This window comes from Coffea arabica, chromosome 6c, assembly GCF_036785885.1.
Source record: "Coffea arabica cultivar ET-39 chromosome 6c, Coffea Arabica ET-39 HiFi, whole genome shotgun sequence".
NCBI classification, from domain to species: Eukaryota; Viridiplantae; Streptophyta; class Magnoliopsida; order Gentianales; family Rubiaceae; genus Coffea; species Coffea arabica.
In genome coordinates this window covers 11,173,679-11,200,720 of record NC_092320.1, presented here as the reverse complement: position 1 = coordinate 11,200,720, position 27,042 = coordinate 11,173,679, and the positions used below count along the sequence as shown (strand labels likewise).

At 42.9% G+C, this 27,042-nt stretch overlaps 2 protein-coding genes across 2 annotated transcripts; both read left to right on the top strand.

Moving 5' to 3' along the window:
• Window positions 1–4,651: 4,651 nt before the first annotated feature.
• LOC113692912 (protein LAZ1 homolog 2) lies at window positions 4,652–11,243 on the top strand. The gene is given in 12 exon segments (XM_027211519.2): window positions 4,652–4,906; window positions 5,083–5,506; window positions 5,508–5,580; window positions 5,849–5,905; window positions 6,183–6,291; window positions 6,646–6,823; window positions 6,903–6,998; window positions 7,313–7,562; window positions 8,378–8,611; window positions 8,714–8,925; window positions 9,064–9,265; window positions 11,178–11,243. Coding segments are annotated over 9 exon segments (1,194 nt in total). The 5' UTR covers window positions 4,652–4,906; window positions 5,083–5,453; the 3' UTR covers window positions 8,858–8,925; window positions 9,064–9,265; window positions 11,178–11,243.
• Window positions 11,244–17,996: 6,753 nt separating this feature from the next.
• On the top strand, window positions 17,997–25,061 carry LOC140008620 (pentatricopeptide repeat-containing protein At1g71210, mitochondrial-like). Its single transcript, XM_072053446.1, has 6 exons — window positions 17,997–18,173; window positions 18,492–18,741; window positions 20,260–22,288; window positions 23,433–23,484; window positions 24,149–24,297; window positions 24,380–25,061. Exons 1-3 carry the CDS (start codon window positions 17,997–17,999, stop codon window positions 22,218–22,220), a joined length of 2,388 nt encoding a protein of 795 aa, XP_071909547.1. The 3' UTR covers window positions 22,221–22,288; window positions 23,433–23,484; window positions 24,149–24,297; window positions 24,380–25,061.
• The last annotated feature ends 1,981 nt before the right edge of the window (window positions 25,062–27,042 follow it).

Genomic DNA, 27,042 nt, shown 5'->3' with positions numbered 1-27,042 from the left:
AAACTTTTCTTGTGTTCAGTTTGTCTGAAGGTTCCTACAATGCATATATAATACACAAGAATGTACAGTATTGGAGGTCTCGACACAACTTTAAGAAAGAAGAGATAAATTCTCGACCTTGTACAAGCTGTCATGATGAATTCCTTACAGAACTTGCTTGGACTAGGGTTTTCTCCCTTTTGTCTGACGCATTTAATTATGCTTGATAACTGGCTTAATTAGTGTGAAGAGTATCACAAATTAGTCATCACATTGATGATGATGAGTTCTTCAACAATTCACAAATAGCTTTAATATCTGCATCACATCAAAAGTTTTAGACTTCCAAAGTACTCACTAGATCTCTACTAATGCGTGGATAATCCAGTTTACTCCAAATATGGGTAAATGTCAAGCAAGCCGGCACGGCTATATCCTGATTTAGAACCGAGGCAGTGGAACGTGGAGGTGGGTCTCCGATTAGGTAAGCAGCTGTTAAGCACACTTTTATGATAAGAATTCAGTGTGCAACTTTTAACACAAGAAGCCATGTGATTTTTCTTTACAAGGGGGCTATAAGCTGTCTTAGATGTTGGAGAAGGAACATATGTTCTACTTGAAAGTCCCCAACATGACTTTCCCAAATGGGTAATTTTCACAATCAAGGAAAACGCAGGAGGCCGTGTGAATAGTTTTCCACCTTGGAATTTTGAAAGTGCAACTGTGGGAGGGTAAATCTTGTTGACCATGTTGGCTGATGAATGAGTTAAGAAACAGCAAATCAAGAGATGAATATCTTCTGTAGCACCATGTAAATCACCATGATCCGATGCCTTGAACAGATCAATCTTCCTTGGATACACAACGAAGATTATATATAGTACAAGTTTTTTTTTTTTTTTTTTTGGCATTTTTGCTTACACGTTGAAGATGATTCCTGTGATAAGCTACTCACTGTTAGTATGCTCCACACCAGACAGGTAAAATGGAACAAATTGGAGTGGAATTAATTATAATAGACGCGAAAATCCTGCATCCATTACTGCTTGAGCATCTTCCATAATTAGGATAATGTGACTTTGAAAAAAATCGAGTCAGTCAACTTTGGTTGTGTACTGATCAAGTTTAACTCCACATATTTTGTCAAACATCGAGAATATTAGATATTCAACTAGTCTGGGTTGGAACTTAACTCTAATTCTTTTTTAGATATTACAGTCAAATTCGAGCTCAAACTTGATCCAGCTTGAATTTGAGCTTAATTCAACTCTGCAACATAAATTAACATACTTATATCTCTGTGCAAGAGATACAATACATACCTGATCAACAATTAAGCTCCTATGAGTTTTCAAATCTCACTCATATATGCTCCAACTTGAGTTTGAAAGTTATTTGAGCGTCTCAAAATTGAGAAACTAGGGGTTTCAGGGCATGCAAGGTGGAGATTTTCGTTCGATTGTATAATTATTGTAGTAAATTTTGGTTAACAATAACATTACTTTTATTACATATGTGAATTTTTTTACATACACCAATTCGATCAATATGTGCTCTAATTTTTTGAAAGAAGTACAATAATCGCAGCAATTATGCCTATTCCAATCCTAGAAACTAGACAACAAAACCTGTCTAGAGTACACCACGAGATGCTAGATTTGTGTACAACCCTCGCTGCCAATGAATGGGAGTTAATCCTCCGATCATTGGTGTTTGGACTCTTTGAGAAGAACATCAAATAGTGCTCACGTGGTGAAGGGACAAAATGACATTTAGAACAATCACAAAATATAAGAGCGAGTCTGAATCATTATGAGAAATACAACAATTATCATTTATGAATTTAAAAATTTTGAATTCAAATTGTCATTCTTCCATTATCTTTCTCCTGCTGGAGAGAGAGATTCTTGAACCTTTGCACGTGGAGAATGACATCTAGAAAGGCTCTTTTTTTTTTTTTTTTGGGAAGGAGACAACTAGAAAGACTGAAACTAAGAAGCGATTGTTAACGATAACGCGCGCGACACCGCTACTCAAAGGCTAGTGTTTTGCTTACCTCACCCGGATATGAAGAGAGTTCCCGACAAAAGGTCAGTGGGTAGATTTCGGACGAGCAATCCTAATGAGTGAAAATGGCTGGCGGGGCCCATGTGAAGTTGGACTGAAGCACTTGGGATTTTCCCAAAATGGACCTTAAATGGATTACCGTCCCTTCCTTATCTAACACCGGCTAAAAGACAACACTTAGCTGAAATTATGGCCGCCAGCTGGTTCTGGTTGTCCCTAATTTTAGATTAATATTTAGCGGCTTTCAAGTGTGGACAATTGGACCCAAAGAAAAAAAAATTACTATTAGCGGCTGGATTCGTCAAAAACAGGTTTTCTTAGAGAATATGGACATAAAAGGGTATCTAACACAGTAGTGAGTGTCGGTAATTTATGTTCATGATAGAGCAGCAGCAAATGCTGACAATGGTTTTGGAAATCTCGAGTTTGGTCAATTGTACCTGCAAAATAAATATCACAGTAATTAGGAATATAAAAAAAATGGATTGAAAAATGTGTTTATGATACAAGCGACAATTTTTTTAGAAAAATTTGCCATCCAAGCATAGCCATATGTACAGTTTCTGATTATTTTGCATTCTCAGAGAATAAAAGGCACAACATGAAACAATACTGTATGTATCCGTGAGTAAGTCGGAGGAGAACGATTTTGGTGTTAACTCTTTGTAGGTTTCTAACTTACCTTTTCACTCTTGCAACAAAATAAAGGTAAAGTGGTAGTTGTTTTCCATGACTATTGATAGGTAGCAAATAATTACTTTTGCAGAAAATGTTGGAGATTAGATGCATAAATTTTTGGGATAATTTTAGATACCTCCCCTGAGGTTTCTGACAGCCTCACTCTCCTCCCTTGTAGTTTCAAAAATATCACAAACCTTCCCTGTCAGAATTTAGGTCCCATTTTTTATATCATCATGGCCAAAAAGACTTAAATACCCTCACGAGTTAGCTAATATTTCGTGATTGTCATGACAAATACATTCCAACTCACGTAATTATTTTTTTCTACGCAATATCTAATTTCCTTTTAACATAATCAAATAACTAACACCTAACATGATGTACATTTTTTTTACACCTAACCATTCCAATTTTATGCGTACCATTACACTACCTTTTATAGGTATACACAGTCAAGTAACTAATATCTAACATAATGTATATATTTGTAAACTGGTTGTACCTCATAGATCACCCTGTGTAAGGTGTTTATAGGCAAATTAATATTAGTCATATAGATAAAATTATATACCCACTGCAGCTTGTAAGGAGATGCACAAGTGAATCAAAGCACCAATAACCATTCCAAATGTATACATATCATTGCGCTTTGCATATTGCTGTGACGACTAATTGCAATATGCATATAAACAAATAACTGTATGTTCAACAATTTCTATGCATGTCGATAACACAGTGTACATTATTTCAACCAGATTGTACATTCACTAAGTATTTATATACAAGCTACTTATTGAAGTAAACTACCTCTCTACTAAATATTTAATGCACTCTCATAAGCACTAATGGTTGATTTAATATGCAATTGGAACAAATAACTATCTAGTAAAAGCTTTTAATATAATATTATTGATGAATAACATATTGTATCTGAAATTATCCCTTTTTTCTAATTTATTTTTGGTTTTTATTAGTTTTCATTATTTCACTAATATAACTTGTACACATACCTTAGGGGCATTTATGGAAACAAAATTCTCTCTCTTTTCTGAAAATACTTTTTTATGTTCACTTTTGACATCATGGGCTGATTTTGTTACAAAATCCTAAATCTCAAGGGAGGTTTGTGATATTTTTGAAACCATAGGGGACGAGAGTGAGACTGTCAGAAACCTCAGGGTACGTTTCTAAAATTATCCCTAAATTTTTTGTAGTAACAATGATGTAACACTCTTGATGAGACAAAAAGGTAGCTAAAAAAAATAAAGAGGCAATTAAAAAAACGTGTTAACCATACAATCTTTTTTTTTTTTTTACTCTAGAGGAGGGACGAGTTGAGTGATACTAAGCGACGTCTCTGAATCCAAAACCTCCCACTTAAACAATTTTTTTTAAAATTTTTGGCAAATAATAGCTTAGCCAAACAAATCTAATTTTATTTCAACAAAAATTCTCTACAAATTAAATTATAGAGAGTAAAATTTTGTAAAAAAAATTTAATGCACGCTAAAACAGCAGTCAAGGCTGAAATAAGATATTTTATTTCATGAACCAGTGGAAATAGTTCTTTATTATAGCTGCAAGTTCTATTAGATGCATACACATAGAGTATGCTTTAATCACTTGTAATAGTAATAATAATTATAGGGAGCAGCTAAGTTGGAACCCTAACGTCCAAAATTAACACCTTCCTTTCAATAATGACTTGCAGTACTCGCGTCAACAGTTGCTGTAAGCCCGAATTCTTTCACGGTGAAAGAGTGTAGATTTAGCGTTTGTTGAAAAAAAAAAAAAGAAAGAGTGTAGATTTAGCATTTGAAATGGCAAATTCAGAAAAATAGAAAGAGGCCCGAACTAGGCCCATACCCCAATTGAAATGATGGGCCGAACTCCAAAACGGCTAAACGTGTCAAGTTTCCAACTGACATGGTAGCATACTCAACAGCCGAAAGGTGTCAAATTTTCTGACCCCCCAAAAAAAAAAAAGTGTCAAATTTTAATCAAAGCCTAAAATTTAAAAAACAGATGACTAAAAATGAAAAAACCTCGTAACTGGTTGCATTGTCCTGAACTTGGAGATACCAGACACGAGATTACATCACCTGATGAAGATTGTAATCTGATGACACATTCTCAAGCATAATTGCTGCAAGGAAAATTAACGGGAAAAGTTACAGAGGTCAGATTTTTGATAGATCGGTCAAATTGCATGCATTCATTTGTTGTACTGGCAATCTTTATTCTAGTAATGCCCTGTATGCTTATTTTTTATGATCTAGTTCTTCTCTTTTCTTTCTTTTTCCCTCCCCAATTTTGTGGTGTGTGTTGTTAACAATTTCTTTTCATTGACCACAGTGAATATGAGGAGTCCATCTGTGGGGAAAGTTGAATGAATGGATGATCATAAAACGTTTCTCATTTTCTGCAGTAGTTGGAAGTCGCCTAAAATCTTGATAGTAAAATTTTGAGAACCCGGATAGATGGCAGATGCATGCATAGCTTTGTTGTTGGATTAGGACCTAGTCAGTGGTCAGGGATGCTCATAGTCATTGGTACTTCTGATAATTTCATGTCATCATGCAATTAACATTTCTCACTGTGTTTTCCGTTTGTGGATTTTTTTTAAAATTCTACATGTATGGCGGATTTCAAAATGAATCCAGGCCTCAAAACAAGTTTTAGAAAGTTGACAGCAAAGAGATACATTTGGCAGAGTTGTAGTGTACATGTCACTCTCTCAAAGCTCATTCAGTTATCTCCACCATCCAGCCACCATGATGCTTTGGTTTGCTGGCTGTAGTGCTCTCCATTCTCTTGATTCTCCAACATCTTAGATCTTATACCAATCCAGCGGTTAGTTCTCCGAGAAGTTGGCTCATGCTTCTATAACAACTAGTACTACTACTTATGCAGCATTTTCCACGGAATGCTTTGATTCACATCCTGTTATTTGTCTGACTGTTTCTCTTCCACCTCTTATTATAGTCAAGAATATCCACAGGACTAATGCCTTGTTGGCTAAAGAGCAAAGAGAGTGCAATCTGAGTGAAGAAAAGACTAGAATTGATGTTCCGGAGTAGCCATTGTCCTCGTAAAATCTATATTTTCTTTTTCCTTGTAGGAGCAAAAGTGGATTGTAGCTGTTTTATTCATGGTTCCTGTTTATGCAACAGAGTCAGTAAGGATCTCTCTACCTTGGAGCGTTGCTTCTGTTCTGCACTTGTTACTTAGTCAGATCTTTGTTCAAATTTTAAGCCATATAGCCTTTTTAGTGACATTTTGCTGCTCTTGATCTATCCAAGTCCAAAGTTAAAGAATCACTTTACTACCTTCCATTTGCTTGGTGAAGTGTCACCTATTATAACTGAAAATCATGACATAACGGGGCTTATGTTGAGAAGTAAATTTCATTTTATTGTCCAGTTTATGAATTTATTCTCTCCTATCTTTTCTAGATTTTATCACTGTGGAATCCAAGTTTCTCCCTGGCATGTGACATCCTAAGAAACTGCTATGAAGCATTTGCACTTTATTCTTTTGGGAGTTACTTGATTGCATGCCTTGGTAAGAGAAATTTTTAGCTTTTTCAAAATTAAGCATGAAGAATGGTGCAGATGATTGCATTCTGTCTTTCTAGCTTCCTGATCTAGACATCAAGAATTTAGTCTTATGGTATGAAGACTTTCTTTTTTTTTTTTTTTTTATCTATTTTGGAATTGCCAAGATAAAATCCCACATTAATTTTCTGTGCAGTCAAGAAATATGTCAACATATTAAGTTTCTCTAATACTCAGCTTTCTATATTATGCACCTTTTGTGAAGTTTTTGACAATGTACGCACTAAAAAGATTCATCTTCTCTAAAGTTTATCTCTGAAAAGCCACTCTGACAAATTACTTTCTCTATAACCTCTGGCAGGTGGTGAACGGAAAGTCATAGAACTGCTGGAAGATGAATCAAGACAAATGAAAGAGCCATTACTAGAAGGCGAGGAGAATCCTGAGTCAAAAGGAAGAAGAATTTGCAATATCATCTTCCAGCCTTGTGTGCTTGGGAAGGACCTTCTTATAACAGAAAAATTTGGTCTAGTGGTCTAGTACAATATGTAAGTCAAAAAGAATAAATCTCCTGACTGTGTTGATTCTTGTCATTGTAAATCTAACATCCTCGCATAGTTTGCAGATGATTTTGAAGACTGTTTGTGCATTTTTAGCTCTTATCCTTGAGCTCTTTGGAGTGTACGGTGACGGGGAGTTTAAGTGGTACTATGGGTACGTATCGTTTAATGGTGAGAATTTTCATTTGCATAACAGAAAGTTCGCCCATCTCTATTTTATATTGTTTTATTAAGTTCTAGAGCACAAAAAAATGTGATTCCTGGACCTGAAACATCATTACTTGCTATATTGTCAGAATCTTCAAAAACTTCTGCTGACAGTATCCTTAATATCAGTATTTTTAGTGCTTTCTTCAAGTTTAGGTTGCTTAAGAGAATGGTGATTCATTAGCTCAATAGTTTATGCAGTGAGTTCAGATAGTCACTTCAATGCAGTGGTTTTGGGATAGTCACTCAATGCTTCTGCAGGTACCCATATTTTGCAGTGGTTTTTAACTTCAGTCAGATGTGGGCATTGTATTGCCTTGTTCAGTTCTATAATGTAACTCATCAAGGACTTTAGGCAATAAAACCCCTTGCAAAATTCATTAGCTTCAAGGCAATTGTTTTTGCTACATGGTGGCAAGGAGTAGGTATTGCATTGTTGTGCTCTTTCGGTTTTCTGCCAAGGGAGGGAAAGTTTCAGACTGGGCTGCAAGATTTTTTGATCTGCATAGAAGTAAGTAAGTCGTCGCTTCACTTTGTATAAAAGCAATTTTCTTCTAGGAACCAATTGCAATTGCAACTGTATAAAAGCAAGTTAAGCAATTGCAACTTCTCTTTTGATATTTGTTATTTCTGAACGTTTGGGAAAACACCTAAAATGTCTGAAGACCTATAGCAGACTCCAGAAAGCGATATTTGTGTATGGATGCTATGGAATGAGATAGCAGATTGGTAGAAAACATACCATTCATATGTTGTGTCGAAATGATGTTTGGCCACACTGCATGCTCAATAATGTCAGGTGCATACGCTATTAAAGAAGAAAGGGTGAAGTTTGTGGTACTAAGCATTGCTGCACCTGCTCTGTCACATAGATATGGCCATTGTCTTCTAAGTACTCCTGGAATATTTGTCAGGGAAAGCGAATTTATATCTTTGATCCGACTTTTAATTTAGTTTTATGATATTTTCCTAAATATAGGTATTGATTGGACTTTCTAGTGTTTCTAACTATAAGTGTTTGAAAGCAAGTGGAGTCAACATTTATTATTTATTTGGCCATTTTTGTAACATATACCTAGAGAAACCTCATTGTCTTGGGTTACAGAAGATTGGCATATTTTTAGCTGTCAGATTTTTTAAACTTCTTCCTTTTATTCGTTTTTCCCATCTGGGTTTTTTTTTTTTTCATTTATTAACATGCTAAGTGAAAGTTTATCAATCATATAAAACTTGTCAGCTCTTTTTCATTCTGTCCCTGTATAAATACGCAAAAAGACTTTCTCTGTTGCTTTCTTTATTGACATTCTTGATTTCTCATTTTAGCAGATGGCAATTGCAGCTGTCTCTCACATGTTCGTTTTCTCAGCCAAGCCTTATCATTTTATTCCGGCTTCTGAGCACGGGAAAATTACCTCCCAGAAAACAGAAGCAGTGGTGAAGATAGAAGAAGACAGTGAAGTAAAACCAACTATTCTTGAAAAGACAGAAACCGAGGTAGAGGCTACTGGAAGAAGTGTAAAAGAAGGTGTCCAGGATATTGTTGTTGAAGGAGGTCAAAAGGCGAGAATCTTTACACTTGTCCATTTCCAATTCTAAACAAATCATGCAACAACCATTTCTTTCTCTGTTAAAATCTTGATTCTATTTTCACTCTACAAGCAGGTTGTCAAGGATGTCGTCTTGACCATAAACCAGGCAATCGAACCTGTAGAAAGGGGTGTGATTAAAATTCAGGAAACCTTCCAGGCTTCCACCACACATCAGTTTCATCCAATGACAACAAAGAAGAGCGAAAGTAAAGGTTGAAGAACATGAGCAGAATGGCATAAGAGGCGGATAAGTATAAATTTATAGTTCAGAACTGCACTAACTAGGTATCCACCTTTTTATTTGTAAGTATTCGACGTTCCAAAGTTCTTTTGTACAAAGCAGGGTGCCGAACGCTATTTTAAAAAAAATATTCAGGAAATCTGTAAGATCAAAATTGTTGAAGTTTGCCTTTCTTTCTTCAGAGGGTTCCCATTTTTCCCACAGACTGCGGAATTCAAAGATGTTTGTGTGCTGCAAAAACTCTCCAACGACTCTCCCTTGATTTTAAGCCTGCTTTCTGGAAAAATGCAACTAATTTGCCTTCCTGTTCAATGAACAAACCTTACCTGGCCGTGCGTGAGCGAAAGATGCTTAATGAAAATAGGAGTGGCAGTTCAATTCAAGGTATATGCTTGCTCGGGTTGTATCTGCATTTGCATTTTATGATGACAGTTCTGCTGCCCCTTTAGTACTGTCATTCCCTATTTATGATACTACATTTTACAAAGACTGTAGCCGCCTGGGAGTGATGACGGAGGATATGGTGCAGGTGCCATCAAGTGCCTCCCGTGCTTTTCAGATAAAGTGCTGGTCCTGGAAGATGTCAGGCAGGTTGACATCATCAGTGTGCGGCCGAGGTGGATGTGCCGAGGTCACCTACACGGTGGACTAGGGATGAAGCCGGGCTCTGGGGTTGTGCTCAAGACAGGGATGGGCTCCGATGAGGGACGAGGTGACTTCACCTCGGACACGCGGGGTGGCCGAGGTGAGCACCCTCAATAAGCCCCCCAAGCCTCGGGGCTTCGGGCCAGGGAGGTACCGAGGCTTCTTTGTGCCGAAGTCGTGAAGAGTCGGGGTCCCAAAACTACTCCGGGAGATGCGGGGACGTGACACGTGGGCGAATCAGTTGATAGGACGTGGTCACTGATAACCGTCGCGTCGTGAAGTAGTGGGACGTTTCGTGCAGAAGGTGTCAGTCGAAAGGACGGGGCATTAATGAGGAGAGAGAGAGGCGTGGCGTTTCGAATTCGATCGTGGTCGTCTTTTCGTATTCTTGCCGCCTCTTCGGATTCTGGCCATCCCCTATAAATAGGTGGTCCCTTTCACCGCATGGCCCATCACTTTCTTTCTTCGCTTGTGACTTGCAAAATTTGCGAGTGTTGCCGAGGTCAGTTTTTCCAGCCGAGATCATAGCCGAAGTCATCCACTTCGTCCAGTTCCGTAAACGATAGTAAGTATCCCTTTTCTTTCTTATCTCGTCTTTCACTCATGGCCAAGACGGCTAAAACCCATAAATAAACCGTGACCCCGAGCTACCAGACCGAGGTGAGGGCGGATCCTGAGGAAGAAGCAACGACGTCCAGCTCGGAGGGGTCGGCACAGAGTTCTGAGGAAGGATCGACCGAGGTGAGAGCCGGAGAGATAGCCTCGGAACTGGAATCGTCCGAGATCAGCGAGGGCGGCTCCGAGGTGGAGTATAATACCGAGCTCGGGACCGAGATACCCCATGACGAGGGTGTACCGGAGCCAGTTGCTCCAGTGGACGTAGCCGACATCGACTTCGGCCAGATGCCGAAGTTTAGGAGTCGCGTAGGAAGAGATAGGGCTATGAGGGTGGTAGACAAGTACCCCTTCCGGCCGTGGTACGAAGTATTGCCGCCCGAGGCGGATGACACAGCCGCGGAGCCCCCCTTTGGCATGGTGGCCGTCTACGTTCAACAGCTGGAGGCCGGGCTGAGGATGCCTACGTCGAGGTTCCTCCGAGATTTACTTCGTCACTTCCGGGTGAGAATCACCCATCTCACCCCGAATGCGATCCGCATCATTGTGGGGTTCGAGATGCTGTGCCGACATCAGGAGGTGACTCCCTCCGTCGATCTCTTCCGCCGATGCTACACCCTCAAGGCGCACGCGTCGGACAAGGGATGGTTTTATGTTGGCAACAGGAACAATGCCATCCCGAAGTTGGTGATCGGTGCTCCCAGCTCGATCAAGAACTGGAAGCGCGACTACTTCTTCGTGTCCGGAGTGGACTTCCCGAGGGGCTTTTGGTGGAGGCCAATTAAGGCGAAGGCCGACCCCTCTGCCGGGGATGCCGAAGAGGAGTCCTTCCAGAAGCTGATGAAGTCGGGACTTCGGCTGTTCAGCCATGACTACCCCGAGGCCGTGCTCGTAGATGGAGGGATAAGTCGAGCCGTGATCAACACTACCAAGACTCCCTTCTTTTCCATTAAACTTGAGAAACCTTGTAATTTTCTTTCATGGCTTTTCTTTTCATTTCGGCTAAGGCATATGATAATATTTATTCCTTGTGCAGTGACTAAACTGTCTGACCTCGTCGTCTCCGGCTCGTCCGAAGTGGCCAAGAGGCAGAAGAGGAAAAGTTCGGACGAGACGTCGGCGCCTCCGCCAAAGAAGAAGTCACAAGGACCAGCCGCTAAGACTTCAGCGCCCAAAGGCACTTCCACCAAGGCTGGCCAGAGCAGCTCGGCCACTACGGCTACTGGGTCCACCTCGTCTGCGCCAGAGGGAGTTCCCCTTGGAGTTGTTAAAATAGTCACACCTCCTTCTGGCCGAGGCAAGCAGCTGAAGCCTCCGGTTAATCCGGTGTCGGGGACCTCGCTATGGAATCGTTTCCATAGCCCCCCAGTGTTTTCCGGAGACGAGAAGACGCACTCCGGCAATCATTGGTGTCCGAACTGGAAGATTTCGGTCAACGACAGGTGCCAACACCCTCGGGTCGCTCAAGAGCTAATAATGCACTCCATTCTGCCAAGGGATTTGGAGTTCATGAAGAAGCTGAGCCCGGCCGAGCTGGTTCAAAGTCTGATGGTGACCACGGCTTCCACCTCAGCCTTCGCGGCCGAGATGGCACACCGATATTGTGCTCTGGTCGATGAGCAGGACACCGGCAAGCTACAGAATCAGATCTCCAAGTTGGAGAAACAACTGGCGGTGTCCGAGTCTGAGAAGGCCGAGCTTGAAAGGCGGCTTAAGGAGGCCGAGGTGAAGGATGAGGAGGCCGTGGCTACTGTCAACAGTCTCAGATCGGCTCTCGAAGAAGAGCAGAAGAGGGGGGACGAGGCGAAGAAGTCCCACCAGCAAGCCCTTGACAGTGCTGGAGCCTCGGCGGTGGACGAATTCCGGAGGTCTGAGGCCTTCACCAGGGATCTCGGCCAACTGCTCACGCCGAACTTCATGTTTGGCTTCACATCAGCCATAGACGAGGCTGCAGCTCATCTCGCTCCCGAAGCCTTGGAGTCTCTGAAAAATCATACCAGTTACAACGAGGACTCCAAGGAGTTGTGCGACCGGATGGCTGAGGGCCTCCAGGCTGGAAGGGACCTGGCCGAGGTCCAGGCCGAGTTCAACAAATGGCTGTCCGAAATCGACGAAGTGTTCGAGGGGGTTGAAGAGGAAGAAACTGGAGAGGATGCCGGGGGAGACGAAGCCGGAGGGGACGTCGGCAAAGAGCCTGGAGATGAAGTTCACCCCGGCGGAAAGGAGGCCGAAGAGATGGATGCCCAGGAGGGAGCCAAGACCGGGGATGCAGCCGATACGGGGGTTTAGGCTTGTAGGCTTCAAGGGGGTGGCCGAGGTGAAGTGTTTAGTAGCACTCCGACCTCGGCCTTGTAATTTTTGTAATACTTCTGTTAAATGAAAGTCTGTTTCCTCTTATCTCAGCGCTTTTTGTTTCTTGCTTTGACTTCATCCCTTGTTTGTCCCCCTTATTTTTTAATAAAAGATGCTGGGCATCATATCGTTGAAAAATAACTAAATAGCTGAAGTCATAACTTGACAAGATAATTGGATGAAACAACTGAATGAAGTCACAACTTCAAGCATAATACAACCTAAGGTTCTCGGCGTGCCAAGACCTCGGCACTAATGAGCCATCTCGGTAACTCAGTTTACAATACCCCTTAGGGTCAGATTCCACAACTCGGTAGGGGCCTTCCCATTTTGGGCACAGTTTTCCTTGAGGCTCAGCTCGGCTGACTGAGTTTTTCCTGAGAACCAAGTCTCCAGGGCGGAATCTACGATGTCTGACCCGGGCATTGTAATAGTGTGCCAGTGTGTTCTTATAAGAAGCTATCCGGGCGGAGGCGAGGTCCCTTCGTTCTTCGACGAGGTCGAGGTCCAGCAGCCTCTCTTCGTCGTTCACCTCGGCGGCATAGGCTGCCAGCCGAGGGCTGGGGGTAAGGATCTCAGCCGGGATGACAGCCTCGGCTCCGTAGGTCAGGGAGAATGGGGTCTCTTGAGTCGCTGACCTCGGCGTGGTCCGATACGACCACAAGACACTGGGGAGTTCCTCCACCCAAGATGACCCAACTCGGTGTAGTCGGGTCTTGAGGCCATGCAGGAGAGTCCGGTTGAAGTTTTCTGCTTGACCATTGGCCTGGGGGTGGCCTACCGAAGTGAAGTGTTGTTTGATGCCGAGGTTCTCGCACCAGGTCTTGAATGGGTTCTCGGCAAATTGTCTCCCATTGTCCGAGATGATGATCTGAGGTATGCCGAAGCGGCAGACAATGCATTTCCAAAAGAATTTCTGAATGGCCAGCCCCGAGATGGTGCGAAGTGGCTCGGCCTCGACCCACTTAGTGAAGTAGTCCACAGCCGTCACCAGGAAGGTATAGCCCCCGACCGCTTTAGGGAAAGGACCTATGATATCTGTCCCCCATTGCTCGAATGGCCAAGGTGAAGTGATGGGGACCATGAAATTTGAGGGCTGGTGATGCTCGGGTGCGTGGACTTGGCAGGAAGGACAGCCGAGAACGAGGTCCTGGGCGTCTTGCCGAAGTGATGGCCAGAAGTATCCAAGGAGCATAGTCTTCTTGGCTAACATCCTGTGGCCGACATGAGCTCCGCACAGGCCTTCGTGGATCTCGTGGAGGATATGACGTCCGGCCTCGGGAGTGACACACCTCAGCCAGGGGCCGAGGTAAGAGCGTTTGTACAATTCTCCATCGCGGAGAGCGTGTCGAGCAGCCTTGCGTTGTATCTTCCTTGCCTCGGCTCGGTCTTCGGGAAGGGTTCCCTGACTCAGGAAGAGGATGATCGGGGTCATCCAATTATCTTCGGAGTGGACGGGGCAGGCCACCTCTTCCACATATCCTGGTTCATTCAGAACTTCCACTAAGACCGTCTTGTTGAGGTCCGAGAATGAAGTGGAGGCCAGCCGGGATAGGGCGTCGGCTCGCTTATTCTGGGACCGGGGGATTCTTTGGATTTCGAATGACTTGAAGTATGCGGTGAGTTGGTGAACTTTGGAGAGGTACCTTTGCATGGTCTCATCCTTAGCCTCGTATTCACCAAGAACTTGGCGCACAACAAGTTGGGAGTCACTGCGGACGTGGACTTGCTGGGCGCCGAGCCTTCGGGCCAACTGGAGTCCAGCAATTAAGGCCTCGTACTCGGCTTCATTATTGGTGGCTGGGAAGCCAAAGCGGAGGGCGTAGGAGCACACCTCTCCCTGAGGTCCTTCCAGGAGAAGTCCGGCTCCGCTGCCTTCTCCGTTGGAGGATCCATCGACATACAATGTCCACTGGGGTGAGGAGGACACCTCGGCTAAGGCTGAGGTGGACTCCGGACCTTCCGTGAAGGTGAGCTCGGCAAGGAAGTCAGCCAAAGCTTGAGCTTTTATGGCGGTGCGTGGCTCGTAGGACAAGTCATATTCTCCCAATTCGACAGCCCACTTGGTGAGGCGACCAGAAGCTTCGGGTCGCACCAATATTTGCCGAACGGGCTGGTCAGTCCTGACCGAGATAGGATGGGCTAAGAAATAGGGCTTCAACCGCCGAGCGGCATGGACTAGTCCCAGCACCAGTTTCTCCACCTGAGTGTATCGAGTCTCCGGCCCGCGAAGAGCGCGGCTGACGTAGTAGATCGGCACTTGGGTGCCCTCATCTCGGATGAGCACAGCGCTGACAGCCTCGTCGGCTGCAGAGAGGTAGAGGTAGAGCTTCTCCTCGGGCCGAGGTGAAGCGAGAGTGGGCAGGTGGTGCAAGTACTGCTTCAGCTGGTCGAAGGCAGACTGACACTCCTCAGTCCAGGCGAACTGATCAGACTTCTTCAGCACTTTAAAGAAGGGCAGGGCCTTCTCAGCAGATTGAGACAAAAAGCGGTTCAGTGCGGCCAGGCGTCCATTCAGTCTTTGGACTTCTCGGAGGTTCCGAGGTGGGGACATATCTTGGATGGCCTTGACTTTGTCGGGGTTGGCCTCGATCCCCCGATGGGAAACCAGATACCCCAAGAATTTTCCCGAGGTGACGCCGAAGACGCACTTCTTGGGATTCAGCTTCATCCTCGAGTCTCGCAGGACCCCGAAGACTTCCCTCAAGTCTAACAGGAAGGATGAAGTGGCGAGACTTTTGACGAGGATGTCATCCACGTAAGCCTCCACATTACGGCCGATCTGATTCTTGAAGAGCCGGTTGATCAGCCTTTGGTAGGTCGCCCCGGCGTTCTTCAGCCCAAACGGCATGGTGGTGTAGCAATAAACACCTCGATCGGTGTAGAACGCCGTCTTCTCTTGGTCCTCTTCACTCATTCCTATTTGATGATACCCTTTGAAGGCATCTAGGAAGCACAGGATCTCGTACCCCATCGCCGAGTCGACGAGGGTGTCTATCCTCGGGAGGGGATAGCAGTCTTTGGGACAGGCCTTGTTGAGGTCGGTGTAGTCTACACACATTCTCCATCCGCCGGTGTCCTTTCTGACCATGACTGGGTTGGACAACCAAGTCGGATATTGGACTTCGTGGATCATCTTGGCCGGCAAGAGCTTGTCGACCTCGTCCGATATGGCCTTGCTGCGTTCGGGGCCGAAGTGTCTTCGCTTCTGCCGCACAGGTCGGGCCTGTGGGTTAACGTTAAGTTGGTGAGTCATAAGCTCGGGTGGCACTCCGACCACTTCATCTGCGGACCACGCAAAGATGTCTCGGTGGTCCTTGATCAGGGAGATCACTTCTTCTTTCAGGGGTGAAGGGAGTCCGGCCCCTACTTGGACCACTCGGTCAGGCTTGGCTTCATCCAAGACCACTTGTTCCACTTCATCCCCTGGCTCAAGCCTGCTGGGCTCTCCTGCCTTGTGAGGGTCGATGCAGTCTATGGAGAGGACAGCCGGCCTCTTTTCTTCTGACCTCGGCGGGGGCTGAGGTCCGACTGCGGCTTGGATGGTGGCGAGGTAGCATTCTCGGGCGGCGCCCACGTCACTGCTCACCTCAGCCACCCCCTCTGGTGTTGGAAATTTGAAGCTTAGGTGGTAGGTAGAATATACGGCTCTCAAGGCATTGAGCGTGGGCCGGCCTATCAGCATGTTGTAAGGAGAGTCCGCTTTGACCACCGCAAAGCTGACAGGCACAGTTCGGCAACGGGGATGACGCCCGATAGTCACCATTAAATTCACCATGCCTTCCGGGTGGACGACGTGTCCCCCGAAGCCGACAAGGGGAGTTCTGACCGGAGTGAGTTGTTCCCGGGTTAGCTTCAAACTCTCGAAAGTTCGGTAGTACAGGACGTCTACCGAGCTTCCGGGGTCAACGTAGACCTTCTTGACTATATAATTGTTTGTGAGGACCTCAATCACGAGGGCCTCGTGATTGCTGGAGGCAGCGGGGACAGGGTCGCGGGGACCATAAGTTATGACCTCGGACAGCCTCGAGCTCGGCTCGGCCACATCCATGCCGGCTTGGCGGTAGGTCCGCTTTCGGGAGCTCTGGCTGTCTCCTCCCGTGGGACCACCTGAGATGGTGTTGATCACCCCGGCAATGTTTGGACCATAGCCTGGTGACCCGTCGCGTGGAGGCCTTTGGTCCCCTTTCTGGTCCTCAGGACCTCGGCAGTTGAACTTGGTGTCCCGCCTGTCTTCTCGGCGAGGACCTCGGCTCTCCCGGTGGGAGGCACTTCGTCCGAAGCTTCCATCTTTGCGGACAAATTGTTTCAAGTGTCCTTGCCGAATTAGATTTTCGATCTCTCGTTTCAGATCGTTGCAGTCTTCGGTCTCGTGCCCAACATCTCGATGGTAGGCACAGTAGAGGCTGGAGTTCCTCCTATCTCTTCTTCCAGGGATCTCAGGAGGTGTTCGGCCGAGGTGGTTCTGCCTCATCACAGCCAAGACATGAGATCGGCTGGAATTGAGCGGTGTTAGCTCAGCGTCCGAGGTGGAAGATCTTCCTTTCACGATCCGGTCAAAGACACTCCGGCGGTCCCGTGGTGGGTTTGAAGTGCCACTTGGGCCGGGTTCACCTCGGCCGATGTCTTTCCTTCTCCGGGCATCTTGTCCCGTACGAGAGGCTTGGGCTTCTCGCTTCATGCGATTCACATCTTCACTTCGGATTCCCTGGTCCACTCTTTCCCAGAGTTCGTGAAGTGTACGAGGGTAATCCCGATGGATTTCGGTGTTGAAGAGTCCGGCCACCAACCCGTTGGTAAAGGCCGCGAGAGTTACCTGCTCGTTCTGATCAGGTATTTGCACATTCTCCTCGTTGAACCTCTGAGCATACGAGCGAAGAGACTCGCCCTGACCCTGTTGAAGGTTCAAGAGATAAGCTGAAGTCTTCGTGATTGGTCGAGACGACACGAAGCGGTGGATGAACCGGTCTATCAGCTCATCCAGGGAGGAAATGCTCCCTGGTTCCAAACTCCAGAACCACTTCCGGGCAGTCCCATGTAGGAAAATGGGGAAAGCCCGACAAATCACGGCGTCGGGGACGCAGTAGAGTCGGAATGCGGAGATGAAGGCGCGGAGGTGATCCTCGGGGTCACCTCGGCCGTCATAGGTGTGCAAGTTTGGAAGCTTGAAGTTCGGGGGCACCCTTTCCCCATTGATGTCATCCGTAAAGGGCGGGGCCCTCATGTAGTCCGAAGCTAGGCCCCCGGGGCGCCGAGGTGGGTCCTCGGCCCGTTTCCCTAGGAGTCCTCGAGAAAACGCTCGGGAGATGGAGGCAATTTTAGAGGTCGCCTTGGAGGAGGCACGCCTGGAGGTACTCCGAGAGAGACGCCCCTCATCGGAGTCTTCATCTGAAGGTGCCTCAGGGGACTTCGTCGGCCTCCTCTTGGAAGATTCGGCCTTTTCTTTCCCCTGTCTTTTGAGGTACCTTCCTAGCTCCTCAAAAATGGTAGGGTTGTGTGGGCGATGGCCTCCTCGTTGTCAGGCTGGGTCCTCGGGGACCCTTGCTCTTCAGAGATGCGATCTTGCTGGGCTCCCGAGGTCTGCCCAGCCCCAGTTGAGGGAACTCGACCACTTCTGGAGCGCGTGGATCTCATTTTAGTAACAGTAGTCTCGTTCCCACAGACGGCGCCAATTGAGGAGGTGATTTTTGGTTGGTAACTAGACCGACCTGGATCAGTCCTCTCTGAGATGAAGTGAGGTGAACTCCTGTGTCCGAAGTGAACCTCCTCGTCCGAAGTGAGTGGCGGGGCTTCTCCCCTGGTATCACTCCGACGATCAAGTTAGTATGAGAACGAGAATAATGAGAATGAGTTAATGAACAGTGTCCGCTTACTTGGTGGAAGTGTGAGGGAGGTATTTATAGAAGAGTAGAGGCGAGACTCTGGACTTATGTTAGTGGGACCCACTCTGACATTACGGCTCTGTCTCCTGTCGGGGAGTCTGACTCTGACACTGTAGCCGCCTGGGAGTGATGACGGAGGATATGGTGCAGGTGCCATCAAGTGCCTCCCGTGCTTTTCAGATAAAGTGCTGGTCCTGGAAGATGTCAGGCAGGTTGACATCATCAGTGTGCGGCCGAGGTGGATGTGCCGAGGTCACCTACACGGTGGATTAGGGATGAAGCCGGGCTCTGGGGTTGTGCTCAAGACAGGGATGGGCTCCGATGAGGGACGAGGTGACTTCACCTCGGACACGCGGGGTGGCCGAGGTGAGCACCCTCAGTGCCCTCCATTTCTGTGCCTTTTGTGCCTCGGTTGCTTGCAAATCTATTTTTTTTGCTTGAAGCTTTTTTGGGGTTATTTAAAAATATGGGATGTTCAGTCAGAAATTATTTCTCATTTTTCAACCAACCTTACAGAAAAAATGTATTGTTACTGGATTCAAAAGGGTCGGTTCATTACCACAAAACTCTTCCTTCTCCATTTTTATTTTACTACTGTTTGTTATTACTCGTAGCAAGACAACAAGAATTCCCTCCCATTTAAGGGAATGAAGGAAAGTGTGAGAGAATGTAAAAGTTAATCTGGCCTTTATCAAGTTGAATGCTATAAGCCTTAATAATATGGGAACTTTTTAATAAAATGTCAGAGAAAGTGTGGTTGCTGCTTAAATCGTTGGAATTTATGTCACTAAACCATTCGCATAGTAAGTAGATTGTCTGTCTCGTTGAGCTCACAAATTCAAACTATTGGCTTCTTATTCCTAGTATGAAGAGATGATCTTGAAGGGTTAAAGTTAAGATGAAAGTTAAGGTGAAATGAAACACAGCATTTGAAAACAAACTTTAAGTAAAAGAGCTTTCTCAATTGAGAGTAGGTTATACTTAATGCGCATCGTAAACAACACGATGATGATTGAAAATATGCACAGTAAACAACACGATGATGATTTAAAATATACATGATGTAAGGTGTGAATTAAAAATCCTAACCCCCTAACTTCAACTCATTAAATAATATAATGAAATATCCTAATGAAATAAAAAGAAAAAAAAATCATTCTCAACCATCAGCTAGACTATAGTCTACTTTAGGCTAATCTACGTTTAAAAAAAAAAAAAAGTTTAGGCTAATGTACCATATAGTAGTTTTATCAAACTCTAATACTTGATTATTCCACTCACGAGAATAAGCTCAAAATCAAGCTAATTTTTTTAATGGTACTACAGGATATGTTTTTAATATCATCTAATAAAGTTAGAGTATTATTGTGTGGTGTAAACACACAGAGTTACCTTTTAAATATTCAAATTTATCCTAAATGACAAGGGTAAATAAATTCATCCCAATTCAATGAAAAAAACTTCCCCACAATTACCAGCGAACTATTAATTGCACAGACATTAGGGTGTGCCTCAAGTGCTAGTATCTGATTAAGCAAAGCTGAAATTTCAAGGTCAAACTCAAATCAAGCAGAAAAGAGTTCCATATAGCAGAGCCAAGTTTAGGCTGAAATTGGGAGGCAAAACTCAAATCAAGAAGAAAAGAGTTTAATGATGTAGAACTGGATTTACAACTTTGCCCCCAGCGTCGTCCCCATCGAGCTGGAGCTTCCCAGTCCCCTCCGCCGTTTCAAGAAGCCGCTTTCTACAATGTGGCCGCCACTATTTTCAAAACCAAATCCATAATCGTGGCCAGGCCCCGCCACCCCTTCCTCCTTCCGCCACCATGATTACTGCTATCGTAAATCCAATCCCTCCATTATTTCTCTCCAACTCATAAGAAAGTAAAGGATGTGGTTGCCGATCAAATCAGACTTCGTGGATATGTGAATGGTATCACGCATTCCATATTGGTGAAGAGCTTTTGCAAGCAGAAGGATTTGGATAGGGCCGAGAAGTATTTAAGGCAGTTGATGACGGAGGATGTGAATGGGAAGGTAGCGTTAAATGGGATTCTTGTGGCCACATTTGTGGATGCTTTGTGTAAGAATAAAGAGTTTGAGAGGGCTGGTATGTTGGTGGAGGAGCTGAAAAAATTGGGTAGTGTTCCATTGCAGCCTGCCTATGGTGTGTGGATTAGGGACCTTGTTCAAGCTGGGAAGTTAGATGGGGCATTGGAGTTGAAGGCTAAGATGGAAACTCATGAGTATGTCCCGGATATATTTCGGTACAACAGTTTGGTGTCTAGACTGTTGAGGCAGAATAGACTGGAGGAGGTGTTTGACTTATTGATAGAGATGAAAGAGCAGAACATAATACCTGACGGGTTTACTATGAATGCTACATTGTGTTTTTTTTGTAAGGCAGGGATGTTGGATGTTGCAATGGGGTTGTATGATTCGAGGGCAGAGTTTGGTCTTTCCGTGAATAGCATGGCTTACAACTATCTTGTCAACAGTCTCTTTGAGGATGTGACTATTGATGAGGCCTATCAGGTACTAAAAGATGCAATTGAACAAGGTTATTTCCCTGGTAAAAAGACTTTTTCTATCATTACTGATGCTCTCTGCAGAGAGAAGAAGCTTAATAAGATGATGGAGTTGGTTCTTGTTGCTCTTGAGAAGAATTTTGTGCTTAGCGAATCGATCTATGACAAGTTCATATCCGCTTTGTGTAGGTCCAACAAATTGGAGGATGGTTACTTGTTACATGGGCAGCTCAACAGATTAAACAGGGTACCTAGCAGGATCACTTATTTTAACTTGATTAGAGGCTTTTACCAGTCTGGTAGGGGGGATATTGCTGCTAATCTACTAATAGAGATGCAAGAAAAGGGTCACATGCCAAACAGGAAATTATTTAGAGCCGTTATTTGCCATTTATGTCAGATGGATGATCCAGAGAAGCAGTTCTTCAGATTGTTCGAAATGCAACTCTCTCGCTATGAACCTACCTGCAATTTTTACAATTCCTTCATTGATGGAGCTGGGCATGCTGGAAAATATCATTTGGCTAGACATGTTTATAAAATGATGGAGAGAAGTGGTATTACACCAAATATGAGGTCTGACTTATTAATGTTGCAAAGTTATCTAAAAAGTGACAAGATCTCTGATGCTTTAAATTTCTTCCGAGATTTGTTGAAGAGAAGGAAGATTGGGAAAAAGTTATGGCACACGATGATTGTTGGTCTTTGCAGAGCCTGTAGGCCAGACTATGCCCTGGAGATCTTCTGGGAGATGAGGGGAAACCAATTGAGACCAAGTATTGAATGCTATGAAGAACTTGTAAAGTTGCTTTGTGCTCGTAAAGAGTATTATGCGGCTTTAGAAGTTATTGATGATTTGCCAAAAATTGGTCGCCCAATGTCATCATTTATAGGGAATGTACTACTTTTACATTCTTGTAGCTCTCGTGAACTCTTCAATGCTTGGTATAATTCACGAAATCTGCAAAATTTGACAACTCATAGTATGGCAATTGGCAAGCTAATTGATGCCTGTTCTGATTCTATTGGAGGGGACCAAGACATTAATGCTATGGAAGAACTGATCCGACAATGCTTTCCTCTTGACTTGTATACATACAATATGTTGTTGAGAAGGATAAGCTTAAGCCAGATAAATCTTGCCTATGAATACCTTAACCAGTTACGCAAAAAGGGGCATGAGCCAAATCGATGGAGTTACGATATAGTAGTGCGTGGTCTTCTGAAATTTGGTCAGATTGCAGAGGCTAGAAAAATTATGGAAGTGATGTATCGTAAAGGATTTGATCTCACTGAGCGAACAAGGCTATGTGTGTAGCACATACTAAGAAGCTCTCCATGGAGGACAGCAAAGTATTGATAAGTTGTAGAACCATTTTTGAGCTTGTGAGTTCTTATTTACTTCCTTGGAACAAATATTTCATTTGTTGTACGCTACCCTTCAAAATTTTTCTGCTATCAGGAAATGAGGAAAAGCCTGATAGTTTAAATTTTTCAAAACCGCTGGAAAATCGTGTTAAAATTCACTTCTTGTTGTATTCCATCTCACAAGTTAAGGACAATTAACTGCAAATTTGAATTCAATTTCTGCAGTTGATATTCTTCGGTAATGATACAAATCGCTCTTTTCCATCTTTTCTGCTAAGATCTGATTTGAGTTGTAGGTTGTAGACATGTGAGAGAGAGAGACTCAGAAAAGTGGTAAAACAAAATTAGTGGTACCTTTAATTGAAAGTTTTTCCTTTTGTGAAAAGGAATAAGAAGCCTTATCAAGTTGTGGTTATCAATGTGAATGGTGCCTTCTATGGCAAACTGTGTAAATACTAGATACCAGCATACTGGAAAGAAGAAAAAGCTCATATCAGGACACAGCCTATATTTGGAGGAAAAAAACTTCTAGTAAACAACAGAAATTGCACATGGGTTTATCAATTTTGGCTTCAGAAAAATTGAACTAATCCTGCAGTTTAAGAAGAACTAATCGAGATCTTATTTTCTGGAGCAGAACAGTTCAGTGAAAATTAATCTACAATTGTGGAGTGATATTTAATAGCTGCTTTAAGACTTTAGAAGCAAGGTGGGCACGTGGGACTGAGAATGAAGGTACAAATGTTGGCATACACAGAATAGTTGATTACCTAGTATCACAATGTGTCTAAAATAGTTTATTTAATGAGAATCATACTTGAAATCTAAATGTGATTGCCATTCAAACCATACCTAATTCTTGGAACTTCAGGCTTCAATATTTTTGAATTATAGTTTCTCCTTTCAGCTCTATATATATTTTTACTGTTTTGAACTGAATTTCATGTTCTTCATGTACTTACTCTGAACTCCATTAGAAATACAAGGACAAGAATTGTCCTCATGATCAGTGCATTTTACTGTTGCTAGTTGGGGTAAGGCTTTCTTGAGTTTCGTCCTTAATATCATGTTAGGTTTCAGTTATAAATGAGTGGTTCACTTATTTTTGTCGCTCGTTCTGATGTATCATGTAATTTATCTTTCTTTTCCTGATTTTCTGCAGGGAGACATTTCTTTTCCTGCTCAGGATTTGCTTTTTGTTACAGAGGCCTGAGGTAACTTGTCAAAAGAACTTCAGTTAAAGAAAACTTGTAAATTTTATTAGGTTATGACATTGAGAGACATTGTGAAGCTGTTCATTTAGAGGTCTAACATGGGGGCACATTGGAAAGGACAGTGCACTGGGATTAGAACCTCTGAGCACCATGTCTAGTTAGAATTCTCCTTTCTAACTACTTTTAAACTTCTCAAGTGTTTCTGAATCTTGCAGTGCATAAGGAGGTTGCTGATTGTAGGTGGCCTTAGATAAGATAATTGAGTAACAAGCGTATCTGTGGTTTATAGAGGGGAGGAAGGAAGGTTTTGTTTTCTTTTTTTTTTTGTGTGTTTTTGTTTTTTTTGGGGGGGGGTGGTGTGTTTTGTGTGTTTGACATTACTACTGCATTGTCCTGTTTGCTACAAAAGCCTCGAGCAAAACTTCATGATGGTTTAGCAGCTCCTGCCTGGTCTCAAATCAAACTTAGTACTTCATGTGCTACTTGTTATCTGAAGTCCTTTGGATTTGATAAAGTACTTTGTATTAATTTTGATAAAGTAAAATTGATAAATGTCCCAAGTGACTGAGGCATCAAAATAAATGGAACTATGACACTGTATCTTGCTCTTCAAATTTGTGCGTTCAATAAGACTATGATCAATATGTTTTTCTTGTTTTAACAGGGTGTTATTGCTGCTAATGGGCACATTTTTCTTTGTCCTCACCAAAATCATCCCATTTCCAGCTGATGGAAAATTAAAGTAAATGCTGCTGACCTTGAATAGATGAAAGGAGATTTGCCTCTGAAGCTCGGTAAAAATTCTTGAAGCAGGTCAGAAAGTAAGAACTGATCTCTTTATCTATCGGTATATGTATGTATATATGTACATGTAACCTGGGTGTGATACTTCTAGGAAAGGGCAACAATGTCGTCTCGTCATAAAGTAGACAGTGAATCCTGGAAGAAGGAAAGACGCGGGGAACTTCTAGGAATTTTCTGTGTTTTGATCATGTCACAAGAAGTGGGATTTTACATCTTCAATTTTTTAAGTAGATGAGCAGAAGGCTTGGAACTGGTGCATGATCTTGGAGATTCAAAGCCTTGCTAGGAGCTGAAACTAAGACAAGGTCAGAATTGAATTAGCTACTCTGACATTCATCTTTTTGAGAGAAGATTATAGAGTGGGGGCAAATATATGGACCTGTTTACTGCTCTGATAACCCTCTTTAACTCATCTGAAGTACGGCATTTTCTGTTCCTGATCTCAGATAGCGGTTTGCTAATCCTTAGAATCTTCGTTAGATGGAGCTATTTAAGTGAAGAATTTGAGGATCAAAGTGCCGGTGCTTATTCAGGATAGTCTTTGATACGGTAATGATCTGCAGCCAATGAGATGTTGCTGATATTGAAGGCCTGGTTTGACCATATAAAGAGGGATGAGGTGAGAAGAAACAAGGAATAAAAAGATGTAAGAGAGGACTAGCATTGTGATTGAACCTAATATTTTAATGAAATATGGAAGATTAGTTAAATTTGTTGATGAAATGACACATAGTGGTTACTTTATAATCGATATAACATCTGTTTTTATTAAAGCTTTCTTTTGATAGTAATTGTTAAGTAGTTGAAGTATACTGATCTTGTTATCTTAAGGGCATTTGCCCTTTGTGTTCTTGAAGGCCATGCTATTGCTGCTTCCCAAGTTATTTGTCATGATTTGAATCTCATTCCTGATAGTTTCAGCACCCAATCCTCCTTTTCCTCTGTATTCAGAAAAGAAATAGTGAATTATACTTTTTTTTTCCCCAATCTTATCCTTTCTTTTAAATTTTTTTTTCAGCATGAAAAAAGTGGGATTTAAGAAGCGAGAAATATGAAGGGAGATTTGAACATAGAACCTCTAGGTCGTGAGACCTCAACTTTGCGTTAAATTATGGCCTCTTTTGTAATAAATTTTACTATTCAACAACAACGTTCTAAAAAAAGTATTTTATAATATAAAGTACTTTTTTTTATCACTTAGGGGTATTCCAACCTTTCCATCAATATGGACAAGTTGAAACAGTGAATTATTCAGAGAACACAAGTAGCAGTTGTTTGAAAAGAGTTAAGATGAGTGGCAGCTATATTGTTATTACTTGAACCTAAGATTTCTTACACAGAAAAAGACAAATGGTTGGGGGAAGGGAAGATGGAGAGGGATGGGATAATGAATAGATGATGCACTAAATTTTTTGAGGGAAATATGACTCTGTACTGTTGCAAAGCAAACCACTGAATTTACAGGGAAGGAAACCTTTGCAAATATCAAATTTCGAGAATAAATTCAGCCCTTTTAAGTTTTGTAATTTGTTATCCACAATTAGCAGCTTAGTGATTTGGTGTATTTATAAATCTTTAGATCTCTTATTCTGTTGCATGATTTGTGCCTGTTTTTTGCCATTAATGCATATTTAATAACATGAAATTTTGAAGTTAAAAAAAAAAAGTGATTGATGTGCACTCAAACGTGCTAATAAATTGAGGGAATTTTTTTTAAAAAAATGATAATGAATTAGTGACTAATACACATTTAGCGCACAGTTTAGAACTGCGGTATAATAAACGGCTGAATTGGGAACGCATCAAGTTGGAGGTGTCTACTAAAACTTTTAAAAGAAAAATATTCTGATCAATTTAAATTGGGCAGAGATCACATCGGGTCCAAGCTGGTATAGCTCCATCCAAACCCTCGACGTGTTGGTGTCGTTACACCGGCAACCAAGCAAATATACATGCAAATATACATTTTTCACTCCTATCATCCTCCATAATCTGAACGAGTTCTTAGGGGTAACTGCTTTGCAAAAATACGCTGCCAACATCCTCTAAATGTTCAGCTCGAAAGTCAGCCGCTTTGTTATTATATTCACGGAATACATAACTACTCTAAACATTGTCAAAAGAAAGGCAAAAGCATTTGTATCTTTGATTGCAAGTGAAGGCTCCTATAACAGTCAGTAACGGGTTGAGTGAGGTCTCTTTAAGTTTTAGCAGCAACTCGCCTGCTTAAGTTGCTATCCCACATCAAAAGTTTTAGGGGGGCTTTGGGTAGTTTATAAGTCTTCTCAGGAACCACAAGAGTTGCCGGCTTTTGTGATTTTCTGTGGAATTAAGTTTGTAAAATGTGTGACGCCCGAAAAAAATGAGTTTGAGAACCCTGAAATTTTCTAATTTTTTAGGGTTTATTTTTTTAACGCCCGCCTTTTCTACATTTTCTTGATTAGAAAAATTCCCCAGATAAAGTTTATGGGCAAAAATAGTTTTAAAATGATTTTTCTAGTATCGGTTAGTTTTTGAGAAATTAAGAACGTATTTTGGACGTGGGACCCGCTAGTGCGGTAAATGCATTATATTTTTGACAACTTGTAGGAATTTTGTATTGAGTGATATTATTTTACAATGTGTTAAGATATTTGTCTTGGAGAGACAAGAAGATAATCTCAAGCTTAAAGGGTGACAGGTGTCATCTTGTTATTGAAGGTTGGACTTTGACATTTGACCATCTTACTACCTTTACCAAATAAGTACCAAATT

Excerpts from the sequence above, each read along its gene's own strand:
- LOC140008620 (XM_072053446.1), top strand. The coding sequence starts at position 17,997 with ATGGCCTCCTCGTTGTCAGGCTGGGTCCTCGGGGACCCTTGCTCTTCA. Across the intron at positions 18,174-18,491 it reads AGACGGCGCCAATTGAGGAG|CCGCCTGGGAGTGATGACGG; the intron begins GTGATTTTTGGT and ends CTGACACTGTAG. Across the intron at positions 18,742-20,259 it reads GGACACGCGGGGTGGCCGAG|TAAAGGATGTGGTTGCCGAT; the intron begins GTGAGCACCCTC and ends CTCATAAGAAAG.